At 38.7% G+C, this 27,686-nt stretch overlaps 1 protein-coding gene across 1 annotated transcript in view; it reads left to right on the forward strand.

Moving 5' to 3' along the window:
- The window catches only part of Cep350 (centrosomal protein 350), a 153,832-nt gene that overhangs the window by 68,762 nt on the left and 57,384 nt on the right, over positions 1-27,686 (forward strand). The window contains exons 16-25 of the mRNA XM_059280711.1: positions 3,780-3,982; positions 4,872-5,035; positions 7,789-7,899; positions 8,276-8,416; positions 11,955-12,091; positions 14,297-14,419; positions 17,003-17,172; positions 22,960-23,156; positions 23,839-24,023; positions 24,547-24,634. Coding sequence (XP_059136694.1) covers positions 3,780-3,982; positions 4,872-5,035; positions 7,789-7,899; positions 8,276-8,416; positions 11,955-12,091; positions 14,297-14,419; positions 17,003-17,172; positions 22,960-23,156; positions 23,839-24,023; positions 24,547-24,634 — 1,519 coding nt within the window. The remainder of the gene's footprint in view (positions 1-3,779; positions 3,983-4,871; positions 5,036-7,788; positions 7,900-8,275; positions 8,417-11,954; positions 12,092-14,296; positions 14,420-17,002; positions 17,173-22,959; positions 23,157-23,838; positions 24,024-24,546; positions 24,635-27,686) is intronic.

The following is a 27,686-nucleotide window of genomic DNA, read 5'->3' on the forward strand; positions in this document are numbered from 1 at the left end:
TTACTGTAGGGGTGGTGTACCACTGCATCTGCCTCTCATCCTACTGTAGAGGTGGTGTGCCACTGCATCTGCCTCTCATCTCACTGTAGGGGTGGTGTACCACTGCATCTGCCTCTGTCATCTCACTGTAGAGGTGGTGTGCCACCGAATCCAACATTTTTGCTTTTTAAAGATGTGAGCTAAGAGAGTGAATTCAAGATATTAGGCTTGTGTGGAAAGCAATTTTTACCTATATTGCTGTCTCGATGGCCCTCAGCCTTTTTTTCTCCATCACATACATTTAGCCTGTTGCTTCCAAATAAGCTTTAGTCAATAGCTTTCTGTGCAGTTACTATTCATCTGTCTACATGATATCTCTGCATTGTTTTGATCATTTTAAAAATCAAGTCTTAGCTGAGTGGTAGTAGAGTACACCTTTATTCCCAGCACTTGGTAGGCAGAGGCAGACAGATCTCTGTGAGTTTGAGGCCAGCCTGGTCTACATAGTGAGTTCCCAGGCAGCTAGGGCTACTCAGAGAAACTCTGTCTAGAAAAACAAAAACAAAAATCAAATCTAGGGCTTGTGAGTTGTCTTAGCAGGTAAAGCCTGCTGCCAAGCCTGAGGATCTTAGTTCAGTCCTCAGGTCCGTCATGGTAGAAAGGGACAGCTGACTGTGACAGGGGACAACTGACTCTCGCAGTTGTGCTTTGACCTGTACATAAGTGTGGACCAGGCTTTTTCTTTTCTGTCACCAACAAGCTCCCAAATCAAGATACAAAGACTTCTTATTAGTTGTGAATGCTCGGCCATATCCCAGCTCTTATTTTAATCTGTCTCTCTTTATGTTTTTGCCTTGGGCCTTTTTACCTTTCTTTTCCTCTGCATATCTTACTTTCACTGCTTCTTGTGTCTGGAGGGAGGCTGCCTGGCTTCTGCTCTCAGGCATGTTGCTCTCTTTCTCCTTCATTCTCTTCTCCTCCTTCCCTTTTTTTTCTTCTTCACCTAGATTTCTTCCCCTACTCATTCTCTCTGCCCACCAGCCCCTCCTATCCTTCTTTCTCCTGCCTAGCTCTTGGCCATTCAGCTTTTTATTAGGCCAATCAGGTGACTTAGGCAGGCAAGTTGAAACAAATGCAACACATCTTTAAGTAATTAAACAAATGCAGCATAAATAAATATGTAACACATCTTTACATCATTAACAAAGGCAGCAGAAACAAATGAAACACACCTTTACACAGTTAAAGTAATATTCCACAGCATAAACAAATGTAACACATCTTTGCCCAGTTAAAACAATATTCTGCAACATAAGTGTGCATGTGCATGCACATACGCATACAAATAAACATAATAAAAATAAAAGAAATAAAAACAAAAATCTATGGCTTTGGAGACACAAATTGATCTTATTTTTCTAAAAGAAGCTTTTCCTTTTTCTGTTACATATAGATGAGCATTTTTAATGTTTTCATGTTGTATTACCAACACCATCATTGGCTATATTTAAAATTAAATTTTAATTGCCTTGTCACTAAATTCAGGGTTCATAAACGCTTACCCTTCTGTAAAAGATGCTCTAACCATTTAGTTTGACAAAATCTATAAAGTTAAACATTTCTAGAATATGAAATCCAAGTAAGCTTAATAAGTATTCCATATTGTAGCCTGTATCTGGCTCTTCCTCTGTGTATCCACAGTGGATAAAGTCATTTGAGCTGTGTTAAAGAGGAGTACAACAACAACAACAACAACAAGAACAACAACAAAAACCTTTTAACTTATTTAAAAACGCTGAAAACTTATCTTTTTGAAATGGTAGTCTAAGGGAATCTTCTCTGCAAGGCAAATATAATTCATCTTATAAAAACATACAGTGAGTAATAGAGTCCTTATGTTTGATGTTATAAAATTTAAAATGAGAGTTCCTTTTAGGTACTGTAAATGGAGTTGACTGTAGTCTCCTTCTATACAATGTTCTGCTTTCCATGGTTCATTTGTGGTCAGCTGTCATTGTAAAATATTACATGGGAAGTTGTAGAAATAAATGACTTCTTTCTTTAAAGTAATACTGTTCTGAATAATCACATACCACCCAGGCCCATCTTCCATGTGACTCATCCCTTTGTGCAGTGTTGTTATGTTTGAGTTCATTTAAACCTTATTTTGGTTAGTAATGGATTCCAATCTGAAGGGTAGTAAATTTTGCTAATTTGTATATGCTACAGAGACTTTATAAAGTGCTTCCTTTAAGTGAAAGGTAAATGTTTTGACATCAAAAGGGAAGGAAAGGATTGTAGGCTGAAGTTATGAAGATCTACAGTGAATAAATCTTTCTCCCTGAGACAGGGAGGATTGTAAAAGACAGTCACATTAGTTTTACTGCAGCGGCTCAGACTGGAAAGCTTGCAGCCACAGTGTGTGCCAAGTGCCAAATTAAGGTGGCCAAGTTAGGTTGGAGAGATGGCTCAGCGGATAGCAGCACTTAGTGCTCTCCAGAGGACCTGGGTTTGGTTCTCAGCACCCATGTGGTAGCTCTCAACCACCTGTAACTCCAATTTTGGGGAATCCAGTGCTGGCTTTTGGCTTCCTCAGGCTCCTGCAGAGATCATGCAGACACACACTCAGGCACATACACAGAAAATAAAGGTATTAAATGTGTGTATAGACAGTGTGTATTGGGCTTTGGTACTGCCTAAGGTTTCAGGTATCCATTGGAAGTCTTGGAACATATCCCCCATGTGTATGGGGAGGCACTACTGTTACACGCTCCAAGTCTTTAGTTAAAGACCTTCCTAAGCCAGTAAATGCTTCTTGAAATTACTTTTGTTCAAATACTCAAGCCAGGCATAATTTCTGCCTTTGAAATCTATCACTTTTTTTTCCAGAAGCTAAAAGCAAATTTATTTTAGTATATTAGAAATATGTTAATTGTGCTAAATATTTTATAGAGTGTTTTTTAATTTATTCAACAAACAAATATTCAGTGCAAGGTAACATGAATGATAGGTTTTCTTGTGTTGAATTAAATGCCTTAAGAGTTGTTACAATCAGTTATGTGAGGTTACTTAAGAAAAAGCTTAGAAAGTGTTATAGTATTAAAAATTAGGAGCCAGGCATTGGTGGCACACGCCTTTAATTCCAGCACTTGGGAGGCAGAAGCAGGTGGATCTCTGAGTTCCAGGATAGCCTGGTCTGCAGAGCTAGTTCCAGGACAGCTAGGACTGTTATACAGAGAAACCCTGTCTTGAAAAACCAAAACCAAAAAGGAGGGGGAAGTATTTATAAGTAAACATATATTAAGTATTTGGAGGTGACAATATGAAAATAATTTTTTGTGATCTTTGGTTTAACAGGAAATGGTGAAAGAATCATGGCTTTTTAAAAAATTTGAACACAAAATGATATTTATTTGAGATATGTTTTAATATTTGTTTATATTGTTTTTACATATAGTTATATTTTTATTGGTGTATAATGGCTATCTTAGATTTTGCTTCATAATGCAATGAATGAATTGTGATATATGTGATTTGTTAAGTACTAGTTTAGTCAATAGCCTACTTTACTATTTTATTTAGGGTGGGTTTTACCTAGCTTGTTCAACACTGTATCTAGCAACTAGAGAAGTATTCATACACATCCAGTCAGAGCAGTGACTACGTTGAGTGAATGCCTACATCATAACTAGTAAAGCTAAATAATGTTGGTAAAGAAAAAAATGTTTGTTGTTCTTGTTTGACTACTACTTGGAGTAGTTTCTCTAATGTCTGTATGCAAAAAAAAAAAAAACTTGTAGTGACTCATCGGACAAAGGAAGATCTCAGAAGACTCCAACTTCTCCACTATCTCCAAGTTCTCAGAAATTGTTACAGTTTGACCTCCCCGGGACTTCTTTAGAAAGATCTAAGTCCTCAGCCATAGTTCCTCCGACTACAGCTGGATTTAAGCCCACTGCAGCTTTCACTGATGTGAACAAAACAGAGATGGCTCCAACACCAGGCAAGTAGATCATGCAGGTAAAAGTTTGAAACTCAAAGGTTGGAGTGTAGCTCCGCTGGTAGAGTACTGGCCTAGCCTGTGTTAGGCTCTGAGTTTGAACCCTGATACCACATAAATCAGATGTGTGGTGCTTACCTCTAATCTCAGCATTTGGAAGGTAGAAGCAGAAGTTCAAGGTCATCCTAGGCCACCTAGGCCACCTAGTGAGCTAGAAGGGCAGCCTGGGTTACATGAAACCATATTTCAAAAGAGAAGAAGAAAGTACCAAGAATAACATCAAATTAAAAAAATGAGATACTATTTACTTTTTTTCCCCTGGAAATCTTTTTTTTCCCAAATAAGTGATAGGGAAATATTACTTCAAGTCTATGTAATTACTTTTTGAAATATTAAGCAAAAATTGTGTAGAGAATTAAGTATTGAAAAACATAAGAGCCAGGCGGTGATGGCGCATGCCTTTAATCCCAGCACTTGGGAGGCAGAGCCAGGCAGATCTCTGAGTTTGAGGCCAGCCTGGGCTACAGAGTGAGTTCTAGGAAAGGCGCAAAGCTACACAGAGAAACCCTGTCTAAAAAAAAAAAAAAAAAACCAGAAAAAGAAAGAAAGAGAAGCATAAGAAATTCAAGTGTTCACTTTTTCCTGTGTTGCCAGCATTAGTCAAAACTCATCTCCAAAACAATATATTCCGTCTGTTTATAGACATGTAATATGTATGTTTGCATATATACACACTCAAAAGAAGGAAAGAAGTAACTGTTAAAATGCAATATATTAATAAGTCACCGTCTTTAGTTCAAGGGAAAGGTAGATTTGTTACGTGCTTATAAAATGAGAACTTGTGATGTCATTCATATGAACCTTTTGATTCAACAATTCTTCTGTCCCCCAGGTTCTAAGCGTTTCTCTCCTGCTGGCCTTCAGCATCGCATGGCCGCAGAACTCAGTTACCTGAGTGCCATTGAGGAGTCAGTGCGTCAGCTGTCAGATGTGGAGCGAGTTAGAGGCATTTCACTCGCTCAGCAGGAGAGTGTATCTCTGGCTCAGATCATAAAGGTATTAGTTGAATTTCTTTTCTTAACTTTTTTTCTGTGGTTTCCTCTTTGCTTTGTGTTTAGAAGTACTGTTAATGAGTTTTATTTGTTTGAAGAAAATAAACTTTCAGGCCAGGCATGATGGTGCATGTCTTTAATCCCAGCGCTGGGAAGGCAGAGGCAAGAAAGATTCTTTGTAAATTAAAGGCCACCCTGGTCAATAGAGTGAGTTCCAGGAAAACCAGGGCTACAAAGAGAAACTGTCTCAAAACAAAACAAAACATAAAATAAAAAAAGAAAGAAAAAGAAAAGAAATTTCAAACTTCCAAGTAGAATACAAATAGTCTGTACAGTACCTATAAATCTCCCCCCGCCCCCCAAAAAAACCTTACCATACGGATTACTAAAAAGAAGCCTGAAGCTGATTTGTTGGGCATACCTGCAATCTTAGCATTTGGGAAGCTGAGTCAGGAGGGTCAGGAGTTGAGGATCAACTGGCACTGTATAACTAGACCCTTCCTCAAAGACCAAACCAAACCAAAAGAGAATTGAAAATAGAGTATTGGGTAGCAGAACACTAGCATGATTGTTCTTTTTCACATGCTTCCTTTTTCATGTTTTATGCTCTGTTTTGATGACTGAAAATTAAGCAATCATCTTCTCTTTTTCTTTCCTGATAGAAATGACACGGTTTGTCTGGGTTGGGGTTTTTTTTTGTTTGTTTGTTTGTTTTGTTTTGTTTTTGTTGGTGGTGGTGGTAGTGGTCTTTTGTTGTTGTTTTATTATTAATTTTAAATTCATTTGCTTATTGTGTGAGTATAGCTTGAGGCAGTCAAAGGACAACTTTTGGAAGTCACTTCTGCCCTGTTGGTCTTGGGGATTGAATTCAGGTTGTCAGGCTTGGCAGCAAGCTTCTTTACTTGTATGATCTTGCTTCCCCAACATTGTTTGATTTTTTGATGCTTTATTTGAACCAAACAAACAAACCATTTCTGAGATCCAGATGTTTTATAAAATGAGGATAGTGTGGACCGTCACTTAGCAAGTAAAATCCGGAAGTTAACCAATGTTCTCTGTGGAAGCTCTAGGGTACCATTTTTATTTTATTTAGGTATTATTTACATTCACTAAAATGTGCAGAGTTTAGGAGTGTAGTTTTGATTCTTCCATCTAATAGTAGAAAACTTCTATTGTCCCAGGAAATGGACCCATGGCCATTTTCAGTTCTCAGAGGCAGTAATCATTCTGTTTTCTTATGCTATTGTTTATTTTTATCTCTTCCAGAACTTAATATATGTGTTTATTTCTAACTCTGTTGTATTTATTTTATTCAATATAAATCTAAGACTTATCCATGACATTGTATCTTTGCCTAGTAATAATCCAGTGATCAGTAAGTAGGTCCTAAATTGCTCGTCCATTTTCATGTTGATTGATATACAACATGTTTTTATCTTTCTTGTGTAAATACCCAGGATTATTATTGCTTGGGTCAGATATAAGCATCTGAAACTTTGTGAAAGACTTCCATATTGTTTTCTAAGATTGTTTAACATTTAATAATTGGCCTTATTGCAGTGGAAAGACCACACTGACCTTGAATGTGGAATCAACACCCAGTCTGTCATCCTTAACAAAGTAGAACAACAGTCCCTCTTTCTGCTTCACAAGGGCATGTTTGACAAAAGCTAGGGACTTTCTACTCACAGTCACTGGATAGCTATTGTTCCTTAGTCAAGGTGGAATCCTGAATTCCCTTTAAAATATTAAACAGTTGGGCTGGAGAGATGGCTCAGAGGTTAAGAGCACTGACTGCTCTTCCAGAGGTCCTGAGTTCAATTCCCAGCAACCACATGGTGGCTCAAAACCATCTGAAATGAGATCTGGTGCCCTCTTCTGGCCTGCAGTCATACTGCTGTATACATAATAAAAATTAAAAAAAAAAAAAAATCTCTTAAAAAAAAAATATTAAACAGTTTTGTACACATACTTGCATACCCACGTTTACACAATTTTTTTTTCTTTTGTACTATTTCTAGGCTATGTTACAATTTTGGAAATCCCAAATCTGTTCATAGCATTCTATAACTTCATGTACAGCTAACCACCTATAGAGAACCATGCTATTTAGTACTATTCCAGAAGAGAGGGGACATAGATGTACTTAGAGCCAACACTGGATGAAATGATGGTGCCAGAAAGCATCCTGGTAAAAAGGAGACTGTCACTGAGGCAACAGTTTAAATGAAATTGATCTTTTAGAGACAAAGTCAAAATGATGAGAAATGAAGCTTTATCTTTAGTTTTATATATATAACTTAAAAAAAAATCCTTCAAAGAATTAGATGCTATAGTTTTTGCTTTTGGTATTCATTCTTACTTAATCTTGCACATCTTGGAAAATTTCTGTATTTCTATAGTGACACATGGTAAATGGCCACCACATCCTGTGAGTAAATGATAAAGTGTGTGGTGACTTGTGAGTTTACTACCTCTAGTTTAGTAAAGTTGTTTTAGGCTCTAGTTGTTTGCGGTAAATCATTGTAGTAGAAACAGCAGTGTGAGGCTAGGGTGGTGGTTCACTTTTGCAGTCCTAGCTGTGCGGTAAGCTGAGGCAGATTGCCTGTTAGTTCGAGGCCAGCTTGATCCAGGAAGGATGTGTTTGAAGAAGAAAGAAATGAGGGAAGATAGGAAACAAAGGAATGTATTAACTGGAGCCACTATATCAAACAGTTTAATGCTGCAGGATTCATATTTTATCACTTTAATTTAAAGGCACAACAGCAGCGCCATGAAAGAGATTTGGCCTTATTGAAGCTAAAAGCTGAACAAGAAGCCCTGGAGTGCCAGAGACAGTTAGAAGAAACCCGGAACAAAACAGCCCAGGTAATTTATTTTGTACAGGTATTGATTCTTTAAACCTAAAATTTTGTATTCAGAAACTTCACTGTAGAACTTAAGTATATAAGAATAAAAAAGAAAGGTTGTAAATCATATTTTAGTACTTTATATGTCATGATTTCATGACCTTTGAGTCATGTAGCAACCCTTTGAAATAAGCAGTCAAGACTCAGTCCTAATTTAGAGACGTGGCAGCCATGGTGCATAGTAATCACCCCCAGACCCATCAACTGTGAAATCAGGTTACAGTCAAGCCTGTCTTTCATCAAGTATGTGGTCCATGAAACAAAATTATAAGTTAAAACTAAGTTACATGGAAAGACGACTAGAACTTAAGCTTTTCCCCCCATTGTATTTATAGGTCCATGCAGAATCGTTACAGCAGGTGGTGAAATCACAAAGAGAGGTGACGGAAGTCCTCCAGGACGCAACTTGTAAAATAGCAGCTCAGCAGACAGAGACTGCTCGCCTCACCACAGACGCAGCTCGGCAGATCTGTGAGGTGAGACACTGGAGCCCTCTTCTTCTAAGTCATTCCGAATAACTTAGATCTTGCCAGTAATGGGTGTCTAACACTTAAAAGATGCATACTTTGACTTATTAAAATAGGGTTGATCTGTACATTGATAATGTATTGTACATGTGAATGTTAGAGAGGTAAAACAGAGATAGAGAACTCTAAATTTCTACCTTCTGTTGAGTACAGAGTATATACCTCTCTAAAATACTATCACAGTCAGAAATAGAATATTCCTATCACTCCATTCCTTCATGCCTCTTTTTTAGTCCCCAATCTTGGCCTCAGGTGAACTTCATGACTATGTGTCTTTATTTTCATTTTTAAGGCAGTACCTCATGAAGTCTGGACTGGCCTCAAGAATGTTATGTAGCCAAGAATGACCTTGAACTCCTGATTCTCCTTCCTCTATCTCCCGTGTGCCAGAGAGAGAGGTGTAAGCCACTCTCTTGGATTATATGTTTTTACCCATAGTGAGATTAGTCATCATCTTTTAAAAATATTTTGTGTGTATGGGTGTTTTGCCTACATGTATATTTGTCTACCACATGGTGCCCATGGAGGCCAGAAAAGGGCATTAAATTCCCTAGAACTGGAGTTACAGACAGTTGTGAGCTACCGTGTGGGTGCTGGGAATTGAACCCAGGTCCTCTGGAAGAGTAAGCAGCCAGTGCTCTTAACCTCTGAACCATCTCTCTAGCCCTTCAGTGTCTTTTCTTTTGCCATACCGGTGGTAAAGCCAGAAATAATTTTATTTCTTTCTCTATAAAAAGGTTATTTTAATCTATGGATAGAGTTTGATTTTTTTTTTAGCTGTTATGAAAATTAGAAGTATTTGTGAAATAACTGCCATAAAAAAAAAAAATCTATGTGCCAGGTGGTGGCAGCACACGCCTTTAATCCCAGCACTCAGGATGCAGAGGCAGATGGGTCTCTTGAATTTGAGGACAGCCTGTTCTACAGAGTGAGTTCCAGGACAGTCAGGGCCTCAGAAAGAAGCCCTGTCTTGGAAAAAACAGACAAAAACTATGAACCTATGAATCATGTAGGATATACCAAAAAAAAAATATATATATATATATATATATATATATATATATATATATATATATAAAGTTAGTCTCCTTTCTTAAGCAAAAATTTTAAAAGATTTTTATTTTTTAAAAATCTACGTGCTGGATGTGAGCCAACCCTGAGAACATGAGCATGGGAGACCTAGCCCCCACCCCTCACTGCCACAAGGGGGCAGCATGGGCTGGGGAGAGTTGCCTTTCCCCTGCCCCAACAGATCAACACCTAAGACAGGTTGGAGAGTTGACCTTGAGGTAACATGAGTAGGGGAGAGCTGTCCCTATCCTACACAAGCTGCAACACTCGGGAGGGCAGGCCCTGAACCTCTCCAGGGCAGCACAGTAGAGCCAACCCTGTTAGCTGAGGTGTGGGCAAGCCAGCCCTGAATTTGTGAACATGAGAGAGCTATCCCCATTTCTCATCTATCCCATGGCAGCATGGACTGGGAAAGATGACCCCACCCACCAACACCTGAGGCAGATGGGAAAGCCGGCCCTGAGGTCACAAGAGCCAGAGAACAGGCCCTGCACTTTACCTGGGCAGCACAATAAACCCAACCCTGTTGTTGGAGGTGTGGGTGAGCCAATCCCGAAGTTGTAAGCCATGGGAAAGCTGTCCCCATTTCCTATCTGGCAGACCAACCCTACAGCTGCCCAGGCCCAGACCCAGACTCAGGGTTATAACTTGGCCTGTCTCAATATCCATCCCATCTATGATCTGCTGGAACACGTGAAGGAACCTGACCCGCCGACTCACAGCTGCAGGGCAACAACCGGAAGAGTCCTAGTGAGGACCCAGCATAGATAATGTTGCAGAAACCAAAGGGCTCGAACCAGACCCGTGACTGTTTGCAGTGAACACCTGCAAAATGTATGGACAAAGGGGTTTATGGCGTGACTTACTGTGTTACACTGCAGCTTCCATGACAAGATTTTTAATTTTTTCCCTTTTTTATTCTTTTCCTTTTTCCTTTTAAATTTTGTTTTATTTAGGGGAGTGTTGGGGCAGAGGGTAGATTTGAAGAGACAGGGAAATGAATGGGATCAAGATACATGATGGTAAAAAACACATAGAATAAATAATTTTTTTTTTAAAAAAAAATCTATGTACTAGGCTTGGTAGTACACACCGTTAATCCCAATACTTGGAGGCAGAGGCAGATGGATCTCTGTGTGTTTGAGGCCAGCCTGGTCTACAGAGTGAGTTCTAGGACAGCCAGGGCTACACAGAGAAACCCTGTCTTGAAAAACAAAACAAAACAACAACAACAAAAAAGTGTATATGTGCATGTCTCTGTGGGTGTGTGCATGTGGGTGCCTCTAGAGTGAGAAGAGATTCTTGGATCTCCTGGAACTGGCATTATACATGGTTATAAACCAAAAAGTAGGTGCTGGAAACTGAACTTGGGACCCCTACAAGGTCAGTATGCACTCTTAAACACTATAACACCTCTCTAGCCCCTCTTAAGAAAATTTAACTTAGTAGAAAACATTAACTGGGCGATGGTGGCGCACGCCTTTAATCCCAGCACTCGGGAGGCAGAGGCAGGCGGATCTCTGTGAGTTCGAGGCCAGCCTGGTGTATAGAGCAAGATCCAGGACAGGCGCCAAGCTTACACAGAGAAACCCTGTCTTGAAAAAAACTTAAAAAAAAAAAAAAAAATACTTTAAGTCATCAGATGAAGGAATAACTTAAAGCTGTAATTGAAAAATTACCAAATAAATAATATGTGTAACAGTTACAATGAGGGCATAAGGGATAGACAAATGTACTTCGTGTTACAAAATATTTAGAAAGTAAGCAGGAATTGGATTTATTCTCAAGGGAAGACTAATTTTTAGTTTACTGAAGATTTATTTATTTTTACTTATGTGTGTGTGCGAATGCCTGCATGTTTGTTACTTTACCTTGTGCATGGCTGGTGCCTGTGGGGGCTAGTAGAGGACATCTGACCCCCTGGAACTAGAGTTACAGATGGTTATGAGGCTCCTTGTGTGTGCTGGGGACTGAGCCAGTTCTCTGTAAGAGTAACTAGTGTTCCTAACTGCCTGACTAACTCCTTCCCAGACCTTCAGTTCGTTTTCCCAGGATGAACCTGTTGTGACTTGAAGAGACTAAATGACTTGTTCATAATAGTTTATCAGTCAGAGGCTTGATTACTGGATTTCAATTCAGTGATCTTTTTAAAAATTACATTCGTTTATTTGTTTGTTTATTTATGTGGCAGGGGCAGGTGAGTTCAAGTGTGGAGGTTAGAGGATAGCTTGAAGGAGATGCTTCTCTCCTGCCACCAGGAGATCGAACTCAGGTCCTCAGGTTTGGCAGCCATTGTCTGAGGACATCTTGCCAGCCCCAGTTCAGTGATTTTTCCAGAGCATTGTGCTGCTTTTCAGGTCTCCTCTGATACTACCTTCTAAAGTCTAATCGTGCTGTTTTGTGTGTTCACATTCAGATAGCAGAACTAACTCGAACACAAATCTCAGATGCCATTGGTGCTTCTGGAGTTCCCCTAACAGCACTGTATGACCACCAGCGGCAGCATCTTCCAGACTTTATGAAACAACTGAGGACCAAAGCTGAAACAGATAGGTAAGTATTCAGCCATTCATCAATATGTAATGAGGTATCTTTTATATCCTATGCACCATTTAGGGTATTGAGAATACAATTATGGGCATACAGTCCAGTGGGAAGAGAAACTTTTGGCAAGTATTCAGTTAAGTGAATGAATGCTTTACAAACTTAGGTACATAATGTTGGAATTTAAATAGTAGGGAGGCCAGGAGGTCCGAGAAGGTGTTAAAGGCTTGTTATGGGCTATAATGGATGAGGAATAAGTGATCTAAAGGAGGTAAATAGGCAGGTTAACAGCCTTGAAGGAAAAGGGAATACAACATATTTAAGGGGAAATGAAAACAGAAAAGGCCAGTGTGGTGGAAGAAGAGAACAAAGAGAAAAACGGTATGGGATTGGTTTAAGGTCTGTTGTTGGGATTATGTATGAGTCAGAATAGGTCTTCATAATCTGCATATTCATAGCTTCTGTATCATTGGTGTCCTGTAGGTTTTACTGTTAGGATGGGCTTGTTAGTTTCATCTGTTATATAGAGGATATGAAGGGAAGGTAGAGCAGTGAGGGTGAAGAAAACAGCAGGGCCGGGCGCAGTGGCACACGCCTTTAATCCCGGCACTCGGGAGGCAGAGGCAGGGTAATCTTTGCGAGTTCGAGCAGCCTGATCTACAGAGCAGTTCCAGGACAGTTAAGGCTGCTATACAGAGAAACCCTGTCTCAAAGAAACCAAAAAAAAAAAAATAATAATAAAATAAAATAAAAAATAAAAAAAAACCCAGCAGGTAGAATTTTTCAGATTGTTTCGACTTTTTGGGCATCTATTGTGCTAATGTGGGTTAATTTGGTAGTAAGTATAAATATAATAATGTAAAGTACTAAAGAGCTAATAAAGAAAACAATTATTAGTGTGGTCATGAAAGTTTATTAGTACTTCTGTAATGGGTGATGTGGTGTCTTGTAAGCCTATTTGAAAGGGGTAGGCCATATAAGATACATAGAGGTTAGTCTATAATTTAACTTTGAATTTACTAATATCTCACTGAGAAAGACATAGTTACGAGATTTTAAGGGTTTGGACTCCTTGACTTCTTATTTTACTTTGTAGGTAGGTTCTTGGATGTATGGTAGGGTGGAGGTCAGCTGTGGAGTCACTAGGTTAGTTGATGAGTAGTCTACTGAGAGAACCTCTCATTTGGAAGCTAATCAGGGTTGCAGATGTTAGAATTTTGGACTTTACTCTAGAAACAATGAAAAGTCATTTAAAAAGTTTTTAAGACAGTGTCTTATTTGGTAGCCCTGGCTAGCCTGGAACTTACTGTGTAGACTGGGCTGGCCTCAAACTCAAAGAGACCAGTCTCCCAAGTGTTGGAATTAAATAAAGGTGTATTTCACCGTGCCCAGTTATATTGTGGGTGTATGTGGTTTTTCTTGGGGCAGTTTTTGGTTTTTTGTTTTGTTTTGTTTTGGTTTTTTTCTTTTCACTTCAAGGTCTCACGCTGGAAGTCCATCTGGCCTAGAACTCACTGTGTAGCCCATGCTGCCTTGAACTTGTGGCAGTCCTTTGGTTTTGTCCTCTTACGTGCTGAGCCTACAAATGTGAGCCATTACTCCAAGCTTTATAGGTTCTTTTGTTGTTGTTGTTGTTGTTTTGGTTTGGTTTTTTGAGACAGGGTTTCTCTGTGTATGCCTGGCTGTCCTGGAACTCACTCTGTAGACCAGGCTGACCTTGAACTCAGAGATCCGCCTGCCTCTGTCTCTCAAGTGCTGGGATTAAAGGTGTGGCCACCATCACCTGGCTTGCTTTGTGGGTTTTTTTCTTAAATAATGTTTTGACAGTGTCTAATTCATAGAGACTAGGAGTGAATAAAGAAGATGTTCTTTCTATGTTATATGACCTTTTCTATGTTTGAATTCTAAAATACTTTCTAACACTTACTTTGTAATTTTTTTTTTCTTTTTGGTTTTTCGAGACAAGGTTTCCCTGTGTTGCTTTGCGCCTTTCCTGGAACTTGCTTTGGAGACCAGGCTGGCCTCGAACTCACAGAGATCCGCCTGCCTCTGCCTCCCGAGTGCTGGGATTAAAGGCGTGCGCCACCAATGCCGGGCTTACTTTGTAATTTTTATGCATTCAACATTTTATCTCATTACTGTTAAACAGTATTTAAAATCTTTATTCTACTGAGACCTAATATTTAATCAGGTCTTGTTTTGTTTTGTTTTTAGGATAAGTCAGTCTGTTTCACTCTCTCAGAGTAAGGAAGGAGCTCTGGACTCAAAGCGTCAGAAGTATTCCCCTTCATATGATAGTTATTCTCAGTCTTCAAGGTACAAGAATCATGATCGAAGGTGAAGAAAGTTTGTATCAGTACAATTTGGTGGACTCTGATAAGTGATCTAAACATTGCTTTTTCCTTCTTAATTTTATTTCTGTAAACTGAATGATGTCTGGCTTTCAAAGTGCCAGCCTCCCCTTTTGATTAGCTAATGTACAAACTATTTGTCCAGATAATAATGCAGCTACTATTCCTTGAGAGTATAGTAATAGAAACATTGCATAGGTTGTTTCTTCTAAATACAATATTCAGAGAAATCTTTCAAGTCAGACAATAATATGATTAGATTGAAGAAGGGAACCGAGTTCCCTGGAGACATTATGAGTTCAACTAAGGGGCTATAGAGATCACTCAGTGGTTAAGAGGGCTTGATGCACAGTCATGATGACTGGAGTTTAGATCCTAGCACCCACACCCTACCCCTGTGCTCTTCTTGCCTGAGTGTCTACACACTCACAAAACACTTCTACATACACTTAGACACACGACTGTACACACACATAGGTGGTGACACATTAAGGATTTGAGCCTTGATTTATCTGGTTCTGAAGCCTGGGTTTATTGGACATTTCTATACTGACATCCTTTTTTCTTTTCTTATCTTCTCTTCCCCTCCTCCCACTGTTTCCTGCTCTCTTCTTCCTTATCTTTCTCTCTTTCCCTCCCCCTCTCTTCATTTTCCTTCCCCTTTGAGATTGTGGTCTCACTATGTTGCTCTTGAGTAGCTATAATTGGGATTGCAAGCTTGTTTCACCATGAACTCCTCTATTCCTATCTGTTACTATATATACTAATATTATGAATAATACTTTATAGTTTGCCATTTGTACTGGCACAGTATTAATGTCTGTATTTCTCAGTTATTGTTTAGTTCTCTGAATGGATTTTACAGGCTCCTTCCTAGCATTTCTAGTGATACAATAATAACTACATCATCAAGTATAATAAAGCCTTAACTAAGAAAAGGAACTAAAAACTTGAAAAGTAATGTGTGATAAGCACAACAGATACTGATTACTTAGTACTTCTGAAACCATGTGTTTCCTTGTTAACCTTTACTGAGAGTTACCTTCACTGATACTTCATTTCGGCTGTTGGGTTACTACAGTGGATTGTTAAGAGGTTCTTATTCAGCCATGTGATAACCAGGGTGATTTTTCTGAAGTTTGCACCCAACTGAGCTATCCACATGTTTGAAAGTTTTCCCAGACCATTTAGGTTTCTTGTGACTGTTTTTACTTCATGTGTTTCTAGGGCTTACCTATGTTATAGTGTATATCACTACTATATTTATATCATCAAATCATGTTCTAGTGCACGCTTATATTGCATTTTATTTGTCAGTTTATAGCCATTTGGGTTGTCTCTACTTTGGGGGTATCATGAGTAATTCTGCTGTGAACATTAATGTTCCAGTTTTTGTATGGATTGTGTTTTCATGTTTCATGAGTATATATTTAGGAATTACTGGACTGTGTGATACATGGTTTTGTTTTGTTTTGTTTTTGAAAGACTGAAACTTTTTCCAAGAATTGCCAAACTATTTTCCAAAGCCTCAGTACTTTCCCACCAGAAATGTAAAATTCTCTCACATCTTGATGAAGACTAGTTACTGTGTTTGATTGTAGTCCAGGTGGGGACCATGTACACTTGCATTTCCCAAATTCACCATAGATAATGGCAGGATTTTAAGGAAAGACAAAAATGAAAAGCAAGTGAAATAAATAAAGGAAAATTTAGCTTTGAAAGTAGAAAGAAAAGTATTAAGAATAGAATCATGGAATATAAGAAAAGAGAGGTTTTATTTGGTATTTAATTTTGATATAATTCCAGGCATTCAGAAATGTAGCAGGAATAATATAAAGTCCTTAAGTATCTTTCATTCAGAGTATCAACATTATCTATCTATGTCTCTATCCATCCATCCATCTACTTACTTATCTATTTATTTATTTTAAAGCAAGTAGAACTTTTAAAGAAGGTACAGGACTATAGATGACCTGGTACAGTTTGCCTAACATGGCACAAGACTCTGGCTCAGTCCCTAGCACCACATAAGACCAACTGTGGAGGCTCCTGCTGATAGGCCCAGTACTTTGGATGCAGTCATGTAGACAAGCAATCCAAGGTCACCCTTGGCTACATATTTAGTATAATGCCAGTATGGGCTACATGAGACCTTGTCTAAAAAGAAAAGATCAGTAAGCCTGGTGCTTTTACAGAGGAAAAAGCAATTTATGAATTTGACAGTCAGAAGTTTGAATAGTTTATTAAGAACAGTTCAAGTACCACAGTTAGTGATAAGTTGCAGTGTTGATGAAAGAAAATGGAAGTAGTGAACAGAAGCCTCCCGTCAACCAGAAATTTGACTGTGAAATGAACTAGGGGAGTGATAACCTGAGAGCAGTGGTTTTCTGTTATGTTTCCAGTAAAACTTCTCTTCATCTTTGCAATGCAGATTTTATAGTGTGTCTGTTTCTCTTCATTTTATGCACTGAGTATAAAGCACAGTCTTTTGGTCAAATAAGTTTGCTTTGAAGTTATGGTCCTTACTTTCTTTTTTGTATGTTTGTTTCCATAATATCTATATAAACAGAAGTAGTAGTGGTAGCAGCCGTCAAGAAAGCCCTTCAGTTCCATCTTGTAAGGAAAATGAGAAGAAATTTCATGGTGAAAAGATGGAGAGTTCAATTGATGAACAACTTCAGACTGCTGCAGATGATTCTTTACGAAGTGATAGCATTCCATCCCTTCCTGAGGAGAAAGGTAACTTTCTTTGTACACATGTGCATTGCCTTGTACACGTATGGAGAAACTGGAGGAATAGTGATCCTTGGGACAAGGTAGCAAATAAGTTCACTAAACTTACACACTGACTCATTTGCTTTTTTTGTGGTGCTGGGATTTGAACTCAGGGCCTTATGCACATTATGCAAGGCCTTTATTGAGGAACTATACTCTCCATTCTTGCAGTTTTATCTGGAAAAATAGTAGTTAAAAGTGATAGACTTGCATATTTAACTTAAGAGGTTTCAACCAAAGTGTTGGTTTTTTTACTGCTTCCAGTAAATTGAAAGACTTATTAAGAAAAAAGGAACCAAACCTTGAAGGTTTAGAAAATTCTCAGCCTATCCATATTTTATTTATTTTTAAGGGTTTTGTGTATGCGTGTGCACGTGTGACTGTTTTGCCTGCATGTATGTCCATTTTTGGAACAAAACTTGAGGTTATTTTCTGGCCTCCACATGCATGCACTCACATGTGTAGCTGAAGTTTTCTCCGGTCCTGCCCAGCACCACAGACCCTACAGCCACTTAGAAAATAATCACTCAGAAGCTTATATTAATTAAAACTCCTCGGCCATTAGCTCAGGCCTACCACTGACTAGCTCTTACATTTAAACTCAGCCCATTTCTGTTAATCTATATGTTGCCATGTGTTCGTGGCTTTAACTGTGTGCCATTACATGCTGCTCCCTGGACGGCAGGCTGGCATCTCTTGATTCAGCCTTCCTCTTCCCAGAATTCTCCTTGTCTATTTATCCCGCCTATACTTCCTGCCTGGCTACTGGCCAATCAGCGTTTTATTTGTCAACCAATTAGAGCAACACATATACAGCATACAGAACATCCCACAGCACACATGGATGTGCACACACACACAAACACACAACAACAACAACAAAACAACATTATCTGGCAGTTCTAGCCAGGTGTGGTGCACATATTCATTCCCAGTACTTGGGAGGAAGACAGATCTCCAAGTTCAAGGCCAGCCTGGTCTACAGAGTGAGTTCTAGGCCAGCCAAGGCTACACAGGGAAACCCTGAGGGGTTTCTGGTAAGACCCTCCCCCGCCCATTATTCAGAGGTTCCTCTAGCTGTGCTACAGAACAGGATCAAGTTTGCTTTTCTCTGTTTTTTTGTTTTGTTGTTGTTGTTTTTTTTTCTTCAGATTTTTGTTAGCTTTATTTTTTAATTATGTGTATATGTGTCTGTGTATGTGCATGCCCACAGAGGGCAAAAGAGGGTGTCAAATCTGGAGACTCATAACTTAGTTATGAACTACCCAACGTAGGTGTTGGGGAACCAAACTAAGGTCCTCTGCAAGTTCTGTAAGCACGTTTAACCACTGAGCCTTTTCTCCAGCCTGCTTTTCCTCTTAAGTAAGTAAAATATCAGGAAAAAAACACAGAAAAAACAAATAACTCTTTCAAAACATTGTACATCCAGCAGTCAATGATGTTGACTCATAAGAGACTGGAAATAAGTGAGTTAGCCACTTACTTACTGCCTTAGAAATTCTAGACTGCACAGCTTGGAGTTCAGGCCTTCCCTAGTTAAGTAGAGTAAACAATCCAGAAAAGCTAAGGCAGCCAGAATTCTCTTGGCATTCCACAAAAAAACCAAAAAACAAACAAACAAACAAACCCCCCCCCCAAAAAAAACCCCAAACTGCTAGACACTTAAATATAGGAGAAACAGACAAAATGTTGACCTTCGGTTTGCTAATGACTTCTTAACATCTCAAAAAAAATGGTTGTGGGGAGGGGCAGTGAGGAATGAATAAAGTATACTTAATAAAATTTAGTAATGTGTATTCTATGAAGGATACTGCTAAGAGAATGGAAGTACAAGCCACAGATGGGGAGAAAATATGTCCAGATCATTTGTAGTGAAGGACTTACATCCAGACTATAAAATGAATAGCATAATTAAAAACATTACAGGAAATACACAGATGGCAATGACAATATGATCTCATAACTCATAAAAAATATGAAAGTCAAAAGTCCACAATGAAAGAGCTAGGTATAGGTAACACATTCCCATAGTCCCAATACTTGGAAGGCTAAGGCTGAAGGATCACAGATATCTAGGAGTTCTGAGACCAGCTTGGGCAGTGTAATAATACCTGATCCCTAAATAAATAAGTAAAATCATGTCAAGATAATACATATGCCTCTTAGAGTTGTTAAAGTCTAAAAAGGGACAATGTCAAGTTGCTGACAAGGATGCAGAGCACTGGAGCTTCCATTCATTACTGGTGAGACTACAGAATTGAGCAGCTACTATAGATGGGTTTGTGGTGACTCGGTCACATGACCTAGTAGACTAAAGTCTAAGTACTTGCCAAGTGATTTTAAAACCTGTGTTCACACAAAAGCCTATGCACTAGTATTCATAGGAGCATTATGCATTATTGCTGAAAACTGGAGGCAACCAAGATGTCCTTTATAAGGAGAACAAATACGAAGGTATTTCCATCCAAGTAACTGTTACTTAGCTACCAAAGGGAACAGGAAACAGGTTCTTATAACAGCATGGATGCCTTTTAAATGGATTTTGCTAAAGAAAGAAGTCCCAAAGTTCCATATTACATGATTCCATTTATATGACATTTTAGAAAAGGCATAGGTAGAACGGTAGAGAACAGATTGCTGATTTTGTGGCATTTAGGTGAAAAAGTAGTTGAACTATAAAAGTGGTGGTTTACAGGGCAACTTTTAGGGTACAGGAGCAGTTATGTATGTTGTTTGTATTTTTTATATAGTGCTGTACATTTCTCAAAATGCTGGAACTATTTATCATAAAGATAATGTTAGTGTATGTGAGCTAAACGTAAATGCATGAAACTTATCAGTCAGGGCTTGGGGGATCTCCAGATGCAGTGCATCCTGTGACTAATGCTTCTAATTGTGTTACATATAAAATACATGAACAGAAGGGGATGGAGGATATGTTAAGGCTCTCTAGGAAACCAGAACCAACGTGTATAGAATTGTAATAGAGGATTTATTAGATTGGCTTACTTATCTGGAGAGTTTCCCTATGGCTGTCGGAAGGCCAGAGAGCTGAGGAAGTCTAAGAACAGGAGGGCTCAAGGGTGTAGCTTCTGTATGGTGTGAAGGCAAGTATGCACTCAAGGCAAATGAGCTAGAGTCTCCAAGAAAAATGCAACAGCTCCAGAAAGTCCACTGCAGTGCAAGCCGCCTTCTTCTTACACCTGTTATTATGTTCCAGCCCCTGGCCCGTTCAGTGGGGACTGCCGCAGTCAAGGCAAGTAGTCCTCAGTTTACTGACCCACGTGCCAGTCATCTCTGGAATTACCCTCCCCTACACACCCAGAAATGTACAGTTTCCTACGTATCAATCAAGTTGACATCAATCAACATTAGCCATCACAGGGGCGGGGTGGGGTGGGGGTGGGGAGACCTAACCTAAGAAACTTCAGGAAATGGTGTTTTGAGTAGAAAAATTAAGTCTAATGTGAATGGAACTGCATGTAAACCTGGACCTTAGTTGGCAAATTTGTTTTTCACAGTGATTCAACTTAAATGTATTGGGTGATTTATCAGTGTTTGAAAGGAGATAAGAATGAATTCCAGTGCTGAATTGGAGTCAGAAGCATCAATATGGATTTGTGCTTAGCTTGTTTGGATGGATACAATAGAAATTGTGCGTGTGTGTGCACACATACATAGATGAGCGTTCATGCACATATTACCACTGTGTAGTGAGCAAGTGCAGAAGCAGTGATACTCCAGTAGAAGCAAAGGCCACCAGTGACTGCATTATGGTTTCGAAGTACTCTTCTCCAGCAGAAGAAACAGGAGTTCCTTGTAGAAATGACTGAGCCTAAGATGGAAGGAAAAATACATGCCGAGTTCAGAGCACACCAGACAGTAGGAGTTCTCACTCCGTAAGCAAGAGATTGAGAGTGCGTCAGTAACCACCCGGAAGACACGTCCTGTTCCTTGTCTTTCTTTCATCTCACTGTGTATCCCTGGCTGACCTGGAACTCACTATATAGACCAAGCTAGCCTCTAACTCACAGAGATCCACTTGCTTCTGCCTTAATGAGTATACTGTCATGCTCATCCTGCTGTTTAGTTTTTAATTAAGCGTGGAATGAGTTTCTCTTTTTTTGAATTGTTTTTGTTTTTAATTGAAAGAAAATTATGTCACCCTCTCCCTTCCTCCAGTTTCTTCTAGTTGCTCTCCCTTGAGCCCCTCCTATGCCCTTCCACTCTCAAGTTGATAGCCTCTTTTTATTATATTTGTTACACACACATTTGTATGTATATGTATAAATGTATATAAATAGAAATATTGTGTTGTTTGTATGTTTATGGTCTCAAGACTGACCCACTGTGTTAGACAACCGATAACTGGGCTCATCTCTTGGAGAGGCTAACTCTTCTTCTTCCAACAGTCAATAGTAGCCTGTAGTTCTTTGTCTAGGGTAGGGGCCTATGAATTTTTTTTCCCTTCTACATTAAATGATTGATATTGCTGTTGTTCTGGTTTTGTTATGCAGCCATTTCTAGGAAAGACTGTTTGATGGCAGACTTCATGGTATTCTGGATTTTACAGTCTTTCCACTCCCTCTTCTATGTGTCCTGAGCCATTGATGCAGGAGCTGTTACGTAGGTGTATCTCTTGGGTCTGGGTTCCCCACAATCCCTTGATCTCTGCATTGGGTCCAGTTGTAGTTTTCTGTGATGATCTCCATTGCTGTAGAGGGTGGGAGGGGCTACACTTCCCTGTGGTGTAAGGATAAGATTAGAGTGTGTAAGGAACTATGCTGGTCTAGAAACGTGGTGGTGGTAGAGTCTTTTCTAAGGTCATGACCTCACTAATCCCGGGAAGTTAGCTAGGTTTCCAGTTCCAGCCATCAATTCTCTCACCAAGTGGACCTTACATCTAGTTAGACAGCTGTTGGTTACACCAACACATGGGTGCTGATGCCATTCATTGTACCTTTATTCATCTCTTGCCATGCTGGCAATTGTCATGGTTCATAGGTGTTGGAGCTGAGTAGGGTTGTTAATCACTTCCCTCCCTTGGCAGCTTGTACAGTATTTTCTGGAACTATGAAAGCTAGATTGCAGGAAGGAGGCTTTCAGGTTTAGACCCAGCTTGAGTCATCCAAGTTGTGTGTCCTAAGTGTGTGGTGTTTTCAGCAATAGGATAACTTTTATTTCTTTGCTAATAATGTTAAACGTTTATTTTTTTCTCTTGTTTTCTTTGAAGCATCTGATAATAAATTTTTGTATGATAGTGCTTTCCTTACTGATCTGTAATTGCTCTTTAAATGTTCTTTAAATAATTAAAAGAAATATATTGGTCTTTTAACATATTTCTTATTCTAGCATTTCTAGGTATTTTTCTTCTTTATAAGATCATTGAATTTTTCCTCTTAATTGCTACGTATGGTTCTGAGAATTTATATAGAATTGCCTTAGTAAGAGGGAAAAGGGTTCTACCTAAAGACCTGCTGAGAAGAGTTCTACTGATAAGGTATGGGGCTGAGGATGTAGCTCTGTTGGAATCATGCTTGCTGAGCACACACTAAGACCTGGGTTGGAGCCTCAGCACCACATGACATAAACTAGGTGTAGTGATATATAGGCTGGCCCATACCTATGACCCCAGCACTTGGGAGGTAGAGATGGATCAGCAGTTAATGGCTAGCCTGGCTGTAGGGGACCCTGTGGCACACCCTTCCTTCTCCCACAAAAGAATTATGATAATTCTCTTCATTCTATTAGACTCGACTTCTGTTGCAACAGAATACTCCCTGAAATTTGATGAGTCTATGACAGAAGACGAAATAGAAGAGAAGTCATTTCGATCTTTGCTCCCTTCTGAGAGTCACCGCAGATTCACCATGGACAAGAAAAGAGGCCATCATGATGACTCTGATGAAGACGCTTCCCCAGACAAGACTGCACTGTCTTCTGCCAAGGTGGGTTTCTAGGAAGTAAATGGTTGCAGTGATAGTTTTTCAAAGACACAAGAATACATTTTTATATAAATGCCAGTTATATAGTTGGAACTATCAGAAATATTTTCCAAGAGATTGAATTTCTGTTATGCATGTAAAATCTGGCTTAGTTTTTCAGATGAACTAGAATATGAACTTAATAGTTATAATAAGACCTTTAAGGATCTCAACCAGTATTGCTTACAGCTCTTTCACTTCATCCATCTAGAAGTAGATATTCCTCTTTCCAAATTGTATGCTTTTTAGAAAATAGGAACACATTTTTGCCCTGCTTTGTTTTCCCTGGGACAGCGGATAGCTTGCAATAATTGTTCATTAAGTTTTTTGGGGGCTGAATTTCAGTCCTTCTCATATCTTTTTGAGTGGTATTTTGTTATCTAGTAGGCAGCTTCATGAAATGCTTGTTTGTTTTATTTCTTTTCTATACCTTTCTTTTCTTTCTGAGATGAGATCTCACTGTGTTGCTCAGGCTAGTCTCACACTCATGTGTTCATATAATCCTTTCTCAGACTCTGGAACTATAGACACGTGACCCCATTCCTATCTTTTGTAATTAACTTTTCATAAATGCATACATTTTTAATGAAGTTAAGTACCAGAAGATTTAGAAGGTGTTGAGTTTGAAATACATTCTGTACTTCAGGAGCTGAGCATGCCATTCTCAGGAGGACAGGATAGCTTTTCTAAGTTCACTATGGAGATGGTGCGACAGTATATGAAAGAAGAGGAAATGCGTGCAGCTCACCAGTCCTCACTCCTGCGACTTCGAGAAAAGGCCTTAAAGGAGAAGACAAAGGCTGAATTAGCCTGGCTGGAACATCAAAAAAAGCAAGTTCTTCCAACAAATACAGTTTTCACTATTCAGTTTCTTTTGAAATAAGAAATGCTTCATGTCCTAAGATGTTTTTGGTGTTGGGGAATCAAACCCAGGTTTGTTGAATGCTAAACACTTGTGCTAACCATGACCTGTGTTCCCAGCCCTTCTCATCTGATGGGATTTTATCAACACAGTTCTCAACCTAAAAATAGTGCCTGTAATCTTTGATTTGTGTTACTTGCAAAATGATTTTCCTAGTGGTGAATATTTTCATTTCTCTTAGATCACTCAATCTGTTGAGTTATGGGTTGTCAGTTCTCTCGAGTACTGTAAATACTGCTGTCCTGAAAGGATGGAGTCTGGGCCTGGCATATATTGTATACTCAGTAAAACACTTACTGTAACTTGAATTGGTACTTGTAACAATTGCTTTACACATAGGAAGATATTTAATTAGTTTATAGGTTTATATTACTTAAGAATTTTTGACTTATAAATTTAATATTTGTATCAATGAAAGAATATTCCTTGCAGACATCTACGAGACAAAGGAGAGGATGATAAGATGCCCCCACTCCGGAAAAAACAGCGCGGTTTGCTTTTAAGACTGCAGCAAGAAAAGGTGTGTGGGAACAGTACCTGTGTGACATAATTTGTCACAAGGGAAGTTTGTAGACTGTATTACTTTGTCTAATCACATTTTGTTATTATCACTGTCAGTGAGATTTATTTGATACTACTGTTTATGCCTGTAGTATAATAATTATAGGCATTTCTTACTGGTTTCACCTATTTCTCTTATTTTAAAACTGTCTATTCCTAACTTACTAGACAGTAAATCTGCCTTCATATGCTACAGAAAATAAAATAGTCCTTTAAAATGCAAATTTTAAAAGTTAAAATATGTGCAGAAGAGTGGATGTGGGTTAATATTTAGTCATTGTTTCCTTAAATAGATTTTCATAACATTAATTACATATTGACTAGTTTTTTGGCTTAGAGACTTAGAAAGACCTCAGCTTTGAATTCTGGAGAGGCAGCATAGTACATGATGATTAAGAACTCGGGTTTTGGCGTCAGATTGTCTAGACTAACATGATTTGAGTTATATAATAGATTATTACTTAAGTACTGTCAAAAAAAAAAAAGTTCACCCAGGAAGTGTCATCAGTGATTATATTACTTATTCATAGGAAATGTGTTAATCAGCTCTCTGTTGCCATCATAAATTCCCAAGGTAAAGAAAAGGGTTTAATTTGATTATATTTGAGAGGTTTCAGTACATGGTTGGTTGGCTGCTTTGGGGCCTATAGTTAGGCAGTGTATCGTGGCAAGATCACAAGGGGGTGAGGGATGGGAAGCTCTTGGCAGCTAGGAAGTAGGAGGGAGAGATAAGAAGGGACTAGGCATCACCCCAATCTAAGTTTCTCTTGAGTATACCACCACCTAATCACTCAGCAAGCTGGAGACTAGCCTTCTAATACATGGGCCTTCAGGGAGCACTTAGTGACAGAGGGAGATCTGCATCCCTCCCCCCTGGATTCACTGGAAAGGTCATTGAGTGAGTTTATTATTTGCTTCAGAAATTCAAGCATAAACCAGTGCCCTAGCACAAATTGGGGACATCAGATTACATTGATGGTCAGATTCTTTGCTTTCATGAACATACAGTTTTTAAAAAAGCAAGTTTTGATCAATAAAGCCCTAATTAAGTGATAAAATGATAATCTTATGATTGTGACCCCTGCATATATATGTTTTCATATTGTGTTTAACAGAAATGTGAAGCCCACAGTTAGGCCCTGTTTTGGCTATGTCTACAGTGATTAATACAAGGAAAAGTATTTGTGCAGTTATTTTTTTATTTATTTATTTTTTTGGCTTTTTTTTTTTTTTTTTTTTTTTTTTGAGACAGGGTTTCTCTGTGTAGCTTTGGAGCCTGTCCTGGAACTCACTCTGTAGCCCAGGCTGGCCTCGAACTCACAGAGATCCGCCTGCCTCTGCCTCCCGAGTGCTGGGATTAAAAGCGTGCACCACCACCGCCTGGCTTGTGCAGTTATTTGAATTGGAAACTGAACTAGCCACGTAGTTTTGTCTTTTTTACTTGGGTGTACTTTTAGATTCTTAAAATTAACATACCAAGTGTTAGATTTCATTATGACATTTTTGTACACCTTTATCATTATACTTCATTCATAGTCACCCTCCACAGTTCTCCTTGTGCCCACCCCCACTTCCTCTTGCTGTCCTCTGTTCCCCACAGATAATCTCTCCTTTGTCTTCATGCCAGGTATAGTCTATCATTTCCTGTTCGCACCTCCCATTACACTCTTTCTTCCGTCTTTTAACCTCTTTTCTACTTTCATGTCACACGCGCGTGCGCGCGCGCACACACACACACACACACACAAGTACACACATACAAACTTAAATCCAGATTCTTCATATGAGTCAGACTGTAATAATTGAATCTGGCTTAACATAATAATTCTAGTTCCACCTATTTTGCTTCAAATATCATAATTTCACTCTTTACAGTTGAATCAACTACCCTGGTGTATATGTCCCACATTTTCTTTATTCGTTCATATACTGGTGGACCTGTGGGCTGGTTCCATACCTTGGCTATTGTAAATAGTGCAACAGTAAACACAGATGTGCAAATATCTTTGTAGTATGATGACTTACAATCCTGTTCATATGCCGACTTTATTCCTTGTTCGGACATGCCCAGAGTGATATAACTGGGTTATATAACATTTCTATGTTTGTTTTTTTAAAGAAACTCCATACTGATTTACATAGTGACTACACCAGTTTACATCCCTACCAGTGATGTAATGGTTTCTCCTTCTCTGTGTCCTCGTCAGTGTTTCTTGTCCTTTGTTCTCTTGATGATAATCATCCTGATTGAAGTTAGATGGAGTCTAACTGTGTCTTTAATTTGCATTTCCTTATTGTAAACTAGCCACACAACCCCACTCTGGAATACCGCTTTTGCTTGTTATTAAAGAGTTATTGACAAGCAAACTCTGCTTGTTCGTATCCTCAGCAGTTAAGAGCACTAACTCCTCTTGTAGAGGACCTAGGTTCAGTTCCCACCACCCACATGGCAAGTCAGTTATCATACTGTATTATCATACTGTAGCATAACTCTAGAACCAGGGGCCCCATGCCCACTTCTGGCCTTAGGCATTCTAAGCAAGTGATACATAGACATACATACGGGCAAAACAACCATACACATAAACTAAAAATAACTCTTAAAAAAAGTATGGTGTGACTTCAAAGAAAACAAATGATGATCTTCGTTATCACTGAAGATCAAGTTTTTAAGAGGAAGATAAAACTTTTATCTGCCACCTACTAAATGATTTTTCTTTTGAGATAAAAATATACTAATTAATTTTTTTTTATTTTTGTATAGTGAAATGTGAACATTTAGAATGTGCATTATGCATTAAAATTACATTTTCCAATTGACCAATATATTATATTGAAAAAAAAATCAAACTAGATAATAGACTTACAAAACTGTAAATGCCATTGTTGTCATTAACTTTTAAAAATGTATATAGTTACTTTCTTAAAAATATAACAGTTATTTTGTACTTAATAGAGAGTGAGCTTGGAGTAGAACCAATGTTGCCTTTATGTTATAAAAGTAGTTTAAT

This window comes from Peromyscus eremicus, chromosome 15 (assembly GCF_949786415.1).
Source record: "Peromyscus eremicus chromosome 15, PerEre_H2_v1, whole genome shotgun sequence".
NCBI classification, from domain to species: Eukaryota; Metazoa; Chordata; class Mammalia; order Rodentia; family Cricetidae; genus Peromyscus; species Peromyscus eremicus.